The 9,371-nt window shown below is 56.4% G+C and overlaps 1 protein-coding gene across 1 annotated transcript; it reads right to left on the bottom strand.

Annotated features, from left to right (window-relative positions):
• Positions 1 to 561: 561 nt before the first annotated feature.
• On the bottom strand, positions 562 to 2,234 carry INS49_015610 (uncharacterized protein; the record flags this gene model as incomplete). The annotated part of the gene is made up of 2 exons (XM_043176289.1): positions 562 to 993; positions 1,083 to 2,234. 2 exons carry the CDS (start codon positions 2,232 to 2,234, stop codon positions 562 to 564), a joined length of 1,584 nt encoding a protein of 527 aa, XP_043019744.1.
• Positions 2,235 to 9,371: the final 7,137 nt, after the last annotated feature.

Raw genomic sequence — 9,371 nt, forward strand, 5'->3', positions numbered from 1 at the left:
CGCTGACAGTAGTCCCACTCAACGGGCGCGTCACACTTTTGGCAGACCATAAATCGATGGTCGTTCTCGATCTGTAACGATTCGTCTGGTCATCTCCATCCTCGGGGACTCCATGCGCTGCCACAACACACCCACTCCCACTTCGAAGCCAGGCCAGCCTAGCCAAGCTCCCCCGTTATCCCAAAAAATGATTGTCGTTAACACACGTGGTTCGTTACTGCCTGTCATCTTCATGAAACCTTTCGTTCATGTCCAGTGAGTAAAGCCCCGAGAAGAGAATGAGCCTGAACGCCAAATAAAATCGAATGATGACAGAATAGGAAAAGGCCAAGATCCCGCCCTGGGTGACCTAGTATGAACGCCGAAAAAACAATCAAAGACGGCCCATATATGGTAGGAAAGTCTGCATGAGAACCAACTTGTCCCTTCTCACCACGATATACAGCTCAGACGGAACACTTCAATGCACCTTATGAGTGGCTCCTGTGCCGCAGGACCTGCAACACTTGACTGCGAGCTCAGATCAAATGCTGCAGCAGAGGTCGTGCCGACATCCAGCGGTTAGCGAACTGCCGCTGTCCTGTAATCATAAGACGGCTGCATGTGGCTGTATTCTGAGGTCACCACGTCGTCCTCGTCGTAGCGTCTTGAGGTTGCCACATGCTCAGGCGCGTATGCCGGAGCCGTTTTGACTTTTGGAAACGACACTCCTGGCACAGCCGCGTACGGGTCCTTGTACTTGGCGTTGATGATCCTGGGTATGCCCCTGTCTCTACTACTGACATGGTATGTTGTCTCGATGGGTGGTACCGGATAGTAGTCATCCTCTTCGTCGAAAGACCTCCGTCTCCTCGCCGACCTGTGCTTTTCAACTGGCCTGCTGTACTCATGCTCCGGTTGCATAGTAAACGCTCGGTTCAGGGGGACCCGATGGGGCACAGAGGCCGCGGTCTGAGCTTGAGGCACGTAGCCAGGAGGCATGGTATGTGACTTCTGCAACCGCGGCGGGGCTTGTTGTGTGGTTGACGGTGAGACTACCTCGGGGTGAGCCTTGTCTGGATCGGGCACGTCAACACAATGACAGGCTCATCGTTGGCATGCTTCCCCTCGCCGGACGCGCGCCGCTTCGGTGCAAATTTTTGGTTGGGGTCTGGATAGGCGGAAGAGTATGTAGGCACCTCTGCAGTGTGTCTCGGCGAGGTCTTGCTGGCCTTGCTCCGTATCTTCTGCATGTACGAAGCAGCAAAAGCCATCGTCTCGCGGTACTTCAAATCTTCGGCTGGTGCACTCTCGCGAGGATTTGATCGGTCTCGTTGCTTGGTGGTCGGGTTTTCTCGACTCGGGCTGTCTGACTGCTTTTTCGGCGAGGACGACTTCTTGGCTCGACTTCTCCGGACATCGTCCTCGTCCTCGCTGTAGCCTGAGTGCTCAAGATAAGGTTTCGACTTGGCTCGTGCCTTGTCCTCGAGTTCCTGCTTCCGTCGCGCGTCACGGTCCCTCTCGCGCTCCCTCTCGCGCATCTTCTTGGCTTCCTTCAACTTTGCCGCCTCTCGTTCTTCACGTATCTTCCGGTCTTTGCGCTCCCGTTCTCGCTCCCTAGCTGCCTCCCTTTCTTTCGTCAGTTTCTGTTGTCGTTTGACCTCTTTCCGTGCGTCTTCCTGCTCTCTCTCTCTTCGCTTCTCCCGTTCCCGATCTTCCTCCCGCCTCCTGCGCTCCCTAGAATCCTCACGCTTAGGCTTCTCATAGCTCGCGGTTCGACGGGCACGGCGTTCCTCGTCGTGGTAGACTCTGGACCGCGATGGGATCTCGCTCTCCCATGACTGCGAAAATTCCTTTGAGTAAGGCTTGTAGGGGCTCGATTTTGATGTCGAGTGTTTCGACGGGGACCATCCGGCCGGTGGTTCTGCGGTGCGAATGTTGACATTGACGTAGCGGCCATGTGCTGATGTATTCGTGGTGGCAGCACCGCCCCTTTTAGCCAGCTCTTCCTTCAGCTTCTTGGCTTTGAGCTCGAGGTCATAGTCGCGCCTCCTGTCCTCGTCACCGAGGATCTCGTAAGCCTGCTGCACTCTCTGGAACTCTTCTTGTTTCTGGGCCTTGAGTGTGGGGTCTGGAAATTTATCGGGGTGGCATTTCAGCACTAGCTTCCGATACGCTGTCTTGATGACACCGGCATCTGCGGACGACTCGACACCAAGGGCTCGATATGGATCCGGCGGTAAAGGTGCGTTCATGTTGGGTGGAATGGGGGCAGACAAAGGCTAGCCGTGGTAGGTGCAGGAGGGCAACTGTCAACAGACAGCAGCCGAAGAGATGTCTGGATATCCGGTGGAAAGCCCGGGGGAGGCAGTAACGTGGTGCCCAACGAGGGGGAGCTGCACCACTTGTATTAGTTGGGTAGGCCGTCCTGGTCCAGGTAGTCGGTAAAGAAATGGCTGACACGTGGTTTAGCTGGAAAGGGAGCGGCCAAGGGATCGGGATCGTGTGACAATGACGCTTAGCCGAGTTAAGCGCGCATACGATGAGAGGAGATTCCAGACGGCCAGGACGGTGAGCAGCGAGGCCGAACAAAAGCTGGAATTGCGCAAAAAAGATATTAAAGGAGAATGCGCAATAAAAGGCCTGTTACGGGGGCGAAAGAAGGATGGGGAAGCCAGAAGCTGAACGGCCCCCTAAGGCTTCTCAGGTCTGGCCGATGTGGTCAAGGCGGTGCGGCGCTGCGCACAGTAGGAAGTGTAAGCAAGTTTGGATGGTAGGTTGGGTGAGTTGGGAGGGACGAAGGGCCAGATGAGATCACCCTTCCGAGGTCAAGGAGGGCTGGTCAAAAGAAGGAAGGGCCGGGCCAGCTGGGCAGCTGGGGAAACGTCGGATAGTGTCAACAAGGCGCGGACAGAAGCGAGGTGCGAAGAGTCGGGGTAAGGCAGGGGTTGAGATAGCGGATGATCGGTGGTGGGCGGCAGGGGGCGGTCACTCAGGCCAGTCAAGCTGGTCAAGCTGGATTTGACGACACACCCTGGGCGACCGATTTGGCCCTGAAAAGAGTGGATCCCAACGGCCTGTCTGGAGAGAGAGTCAAGGCGCGATCCTTTTAGCGGGAGGGTGGGAGACGACGGGATCCAATCAGTGTTGAGCCAAGGGGTGGTCGGTGTTAGTGGGCAGCCAGGGAACACCCAACGAGATCAAGAGCGGGAGCGGCGATGGCGTCCGGTCAAAGCTCTGTCCCAAGAATCACACAGCGTGCGGCGTAGATCCAGAATCCAGACTCCTTTGGAGGCTGGAGCGGTCCTCTTTCGGTTACCAGAATTCCTTGAGGAGGATTGATGACGTGCTGTCCGCGACGAACTGTGGTTAGAGAGCTAGACCAAGAGTAAGAGCAAGGCCAAAGCTGCAGCAGTAAGCCAAATGCCCCTGTCTTGTTCTATCGGGTTCCTCAAGAGACGGAAGGTCCTGCAACAGTCCTGCGGCCGCGAAAGTCCAGGCAAGGGGTTCCTAATCGGTGAATTAAACAAGCAATGAAGACTGGTGGAATATACGGAGAAGCTGGCCACTCCAACCTGCAGGCCTGTTTGGTTGTGTGGTAATCCACCGCCTGCGTGGTCCGTCCAAGGCTGATCTGTGGCTGGGGAAGGAGTTCCAAGTAGATCCTGGCAGTAGATTGAGAGTGTTGCAGGCAGGTTCAAGCAGCAGTAGACAAGTCAAGTCAGTCTGCTGCAGAAGAGATGAGCCCTTCACACAACCATTAAGTCCCTGGTGGCGGATTCAAAATTGAGTTGTTTGATGGTCCGTCAAAGCGGAATTGGAGGTCGAAGACGGTCGGAAGTCTGACGATTCGTAGGACCTGGTAAAGCGGGTTCATTCAGTGTGAAAAGAAGAGTCCAGAACGGCGAATTCGCTCAGAAGAAGGGCTCCCCGGTAGTGATCCCCTGGATTTGGGGCAAAAACATCCAATGTACGGCCCAGTGATCCCCGGTCGTCCTGGGTTGGTGCGTCCAGTTATGGCGATGTCCGACTCGTCCACGCAGCGGTCCCTTGGATTGGCTGGTGGATGAAGATTCTGGTGGCTGATGGCGCCGGCGGCGGTGGCGATATTACCTCAGCTCTTGCCAGCCGAAGCAGAGGCGACAGATGGGATAGGAGGGCTGGATGGTCTCTCAGGCAGTTCGGTCGCTGATCAGGCCCTGGCAATGCGGGCAATATGGCAGTACAGGTTGCTTTTTTTGCTTTGAGGGGTTAAAGTCGAAGTTACTGTGTAGACCAAAGGCCGAGGCTCGAGGCACGGGAGAGCAGCCAGGATCCAGGAGTGGCCGGCCGGGGGAGACAGGCTGACGGGGAGGGATGTAAAGAGGAAACGAGCACGGTGAAAGTGGGTAACATAAACAGAGGCTCGGATGGCACAGCAACTGACTGCCTGTAACGTCCAAGACCCTGGGCAAGTCTCATAAAGACAGCAGGTGTCGGGTGAAGTGCGCGGGTGAGGTAATCCGCAGTGCGGTCTGGCGGTGTGTAAGAGGAAAAAATAGGGACGACGGAGGAGCTTCGTAATCCGTCAGTCCGTGTCGGCGGTCTGGCTCGTCTTCCGCAGCTGGGAGCCCAGCAGACTCGGTATCGAATCCAGACGGCTTGCACTGCCCGTCTGGTCTGTCTGTCTTGCCTGGCAAGTCAGATGGGAGCCTGCCAGCCTGCCTGTGGGCTGACCAAAATGATTTGGGTCTCGGGTGATTTCTTGGAAGAATGAGAATGCCAATGCCAATACCAATGCAGTCAACAACAACAACACCTTGATTGCTCCTTAGTAATGAACAATTAATCCAAATTAAGGGCAGAGACTAGGCTTGAGACAGATCCGGGCGAAGCAAGCAGGACGGGACTTGCACTGGTGAGCTCCTTGCCGAATCATCAGGCACCAAGCCCAGAGGTCAGCAGTTGGCGTGATATGACGAAGCTGACACTGGGAGGAAGGCCAAAATGCGAGCAGATCCGGATCCCGGTGGGCCAACAATCAGCAGCAGCAAGCAGATCGGCCTCGTTCTGGGCAGTCGCAGAGGAGGGGAAAGCCGGGCAAAACAAAGGGCATTCGTCAGTACGGGGACGATGGACGCGATAACGGGCCTGCCAATGTGTGAAGTTGCATATGGTCGCGTCCAGAAAATGCAGCCCACGTGTTGACAATCTCGTCAGCGAATTGCTGGTCTGCAAGAGGCAAACAAGGCGGCAGAGAGGGGTGCGAGTCTCTTTCTCTCTCTCTTTCTTGTCTGTTTGTGGAATGAAGACGGGAGATTGTGAACAGGAGGAATTGGCAGCAGTTCTGGGGATCGAATTCTTCAAGCAGATTGCCCAGGTCTTCCCTTCCTTCCTCATTCCGATGCGATGGCTGATGGCGCTTCTTTCCTCTTTCCCATGTTCACATTCACGTTAATGCTCAGGTTCCATGTCCTGTCCAACGTTGAGAGGGAACAGGGCCAAGCTCACAAACCGACTCGACTCGACACGCCTGAGCTTGGCTGTTGGACCAGATGCTGGCTGCTAGCAGCAGGTACATCGAGACGGTGGTGATCTCCGCTAATTGTGGGTGTCTCCGTTGTACCCCAGATTGCCCGTTCCCGTCGATCCTTCCCTGCTCCTATACCCTCCTTCCTGGGACCTGCCGCCGGCAGACCAACGGATTGGCTGAGGGCTGCAGCTTTCAGAACCAGAGCCTGAGCCTGAGCCTGAGCCTGACGAGCCTGACAAAGTCAAAGCCAGCGAAACACGACATCGGATGAATGAATGCGACCAGCAAGACTGGCAGACAGGCATGACCTTCCAGCAGTCCGGTCCAGTCCAGCTGGTGGGTTGCCCTTCCTGCCTGCTCTATCCCTGGGAATATGCTTCTCTCTGCATTTGTGCATCTCGAACACATATGGCCCGGAGGTATCCCGTGTTGCAGACTCTGGAACCGAGATGGACCTTGCAAGGTGCACCAGTCGGAAGACTCTTCGTATCACCCACGAGCGACTTGGCTCACATCGTGGGCAGAGTTAGCCAGAGTATGCAGCAGACACCCAATGCCCGTGGGCGCTGGGCCGCCGACGTCTCGCTCTTCCACGGCGCGCATCAGCGAGTCAACACGGCCTACTGCTACATTGGCCAAGCCCCAGCCATTCACGCAGAGGCAGATGCAGGTTTGTCACTTATGGAGTGCTTTGGCCTTGCATTCTGCCTCTTGCCCTCTGCACAAACTATGGCATTAATCACACCCTCACGAGGGATCGGGGTGGAGGGTATGGGCTCGGCCACCATACCAAGCCTGCATGCAGCTGCAGCAGCACCACTGTCTCGTCCTCTTGTTCGTCGGTTACACCACACGGCTCCCGATCATCTGCGGCCTCTCGTGACGACCATAGCAACGCAGGTACTTTGCCGGCCGTCTCACGGCATGATGACTGAGCAAGCACACCAGCCCATTTCCAAGTCAGCCATCCACCACTGTCTTTCGCAGGGAGGGCTTGCGTGCCTTTTCTGCCCCGCACCCCTGGGATGTGATGAGGCTCCTATCGGCGCCCCTAGTTACTGCTCAATACACAGAGTATTCACACGCCAAGGGTCTCGAGCATTCTAAGCAACCGACTTGGCTCGATTTACATTGGGGAACGAGAATTGCCCCTTTGCCCGTATCGTGCATTCACGAAGACTGGATGACAGCCCTCAACTGAGCTATATACCGGGTAGAGCTGCTACATTGTCGTTGGCTCGTTGCATTTGAGCGATGTTTCAACGGGAAAGGCCGGCGGTTTGAGCGCCAATTCCGACGCCTGAGAATCGTGACCGGGAATCCAATGGAGGGGCACGAGACGTCCATCTGTCTGGGGCGATTGCTTTTTTCCACTTCTTCGGCTGGGGTAACCTGCCCACGAATCCAGTGCTTCCCGTGTCTTCCACGCGCTGCCGGTTGATCAACCGGACGAGACTAACCTTGTTGTGGACTCTCATTCGCCTTTTCTGGGGTCGGCCATGAGTCGATCTGTTCTAGTCACCTGCCAAGTGGCAGCAGTGGGTGGGAGCTTGCGCCAGTCAGGGTTGATAGCTCTTCTCTGATCATCGATCCGCTGTCCTAGAGCGAATCATCCGCACCGACTTCCTGTGCGCAGTGCAGCAACCTGCCGATGGTCGAATCTGTTCTCGTTCTGCTCCGTCCGTCAAAGCTACTTCAGCCCCTGGAGAAGACAGGAACGAACGGCATCCCTGATGCATCCAGAGTTGCAGAGGCAGCTGAGCTGGCCGTCTGGTTGCCTGAGAATCTGCACGGTCCAGGGGGGATGGAATCTCGCGACGACGAAGTGGCCGGCTGCTCCTCTGCCCCTCCTCCCCCGCCAACTGAGATCGTACCCCTCCTTCAATCCATCCATCGGTGGACCTGGTACCGTCAGACAGCAGGACGCTAACAGTCCAAGGGCAACCCTCCGGCATATCTCTGTTACCAAGAGGCACCTTGTCACCCCTGGCTTTCTCAGCACAAGATTCTCACGTCTCGTCAGATGATGGCATTCGAAACTTGTCTCTATCAACCTGGTACGACAAATCTGATGAGTGAGGTGCGGCATTTTGTCCCGAGACCGCGGACGCATGACACGTGGACTTCGCATGTTTTGCTTAGTCTTGTCGACGAGCTGTAGCCACTTTGTTCGCGACTGTTTCTTCGCAGGGTGTAAGCACTCAAAACCCCTCGGCTTGATATTGCAGGGGCCTTACATATCACGGCGAGTGCTGGTAGCACGACGCCCTAGTGAGTCTCGCCAGGCCTATCAACGGCGCCTCTCACGACATGTAAGACATTTGCGAGAGCGGTGAATGTTGCCGACGTTCACTACCAGAAAGAGCTTCTACTGTGTACGGCATTCGCCCTGTTTTGCCTGTTCTCGCAAGCGGTGAGGGTGTTCCGTAAGTCGGTCGATCTGTGTTCCGTTGCTTCTGCAGCCCTACGTCAGGACGCGAGTGAGCCGAGGCAGAGGCCAGCTTTGGGGGCGTGCCGGCGGATCGGCAACGGACCCCATCTGTTGCCCTGACGAGGATCCGATTTACAGATCCAAGATCCAGAAGGAGTCTCACCCTTTACTCACAGCCCCGTCTGCCCAGCTGGGTGTGGGCCATCTGCCTCGTCCCAAACGTGGGGGACTGCAACAATTGACTATGTGGTAAATGGCGCAAACCAGGAGTGCCTGTGGGATGGACACACATCCCTCTCACCACCTGCATGCAGTGCGTTCCAGTCTGACCCAACTGGCCCAAGACCGGCCCTTCATTGGTCACAACAAGCTCTGCAAGCGCTCTCCGGCTTCTAGCTGGTTCTGCACTTTAGTGCTGGTGCTTGCTGCGGCTCTCAGGGAAAATGTTGCATCGCGCCCGCTTGCTTACCCGGGGCAGAGGAGCACATGAGATACTCTCGCGGTTGGGGGGAGCCGGCTCGCCCTAGTTCTCGAAAGCTTGGCCGACGGTGTCCGAGTCCTCAAGCCTGTACAATTGGCAGGACTCTGGGTTACATGCAGTAGACACTCGACCTTCGGGAAAAGGGGGAGGGTGGTTCGGGCCACCAGCGGGAGGGAGTATGTTGCCCAGTATCAGTGGCCTGACCCAGGTCATCCCATCAACGAAGTCTGGTGATGGCTGATCTGACGGACGGCCGTGAACCTGGCCTGGCCTGGCCAAAGGGGGATGGAGCGGAAGGGCGGTTGTCAACTGAACTCCCGGCGGCCCGCTTTTCATGGCCTGTTCTAGGCCCCACCCGCCCGTCGTCGTCGTCCAAACATTTACCCGAAGACATAGTCTACACTAGGTAGACTAAGACCGAACACATAGGCACAGTAGACAAGGGCCCTACCCGACAATGATGTCGACGATGTAGACAGCGCCTCGGCGATCTCGGCAGGGCCCTGCTGTTTGGGCTGCGTAGGCTGCTTGGGCCAGTGTAGGTAGGCCAAGGCACGAGCGGCCAGCACGCGAGCCGCACATGATCTGAACGTGGCTTTTGCTTGCTGGCCCGCCGCCCCTGTGCGTGCCTGTTCTAATGCAAACTGTCATCTTAATTTTTGCAGATCACCTGATGTTTCTTTGTATCTCTCGCCGTCTTTTCGCTTGTTCGCACGGCCCGGGATGGCGCACAACGGCCCTGCTTAGCACCAGGTCGGGCTGTCTAGAATAGGGCGAGCGGCGTGGGACGGCGTGGCTGCGCTTGAGCGTTTTGAGCGGTTTTTTGTTTTAGGTCGGGGAGGGGAAGTTCTGATCTATCTTGGTTTAAATCGGGACAAGAGGCCTGAGATGGTGTAGTATGGGTGGATTTCGATGATGGGTGTGGATGGGTGGATACTTCCCTCGATCTTGGGATCTGGCTGCGTGTA

This window comes from Diaporthe citri (genome assembly GCF_014595645.1).
Source record: "Diaporthe citri strain NFHF-8-4 chromosome Unknown scaffold_9, whole genome shotgun sequence".
Lineage (NCBI taxonomy): Eukaryota > Fungi > Ascomycota > Sordariomycetes > Diaporthales > Diaporthaceae > Diaporthe > Diaporthe citri.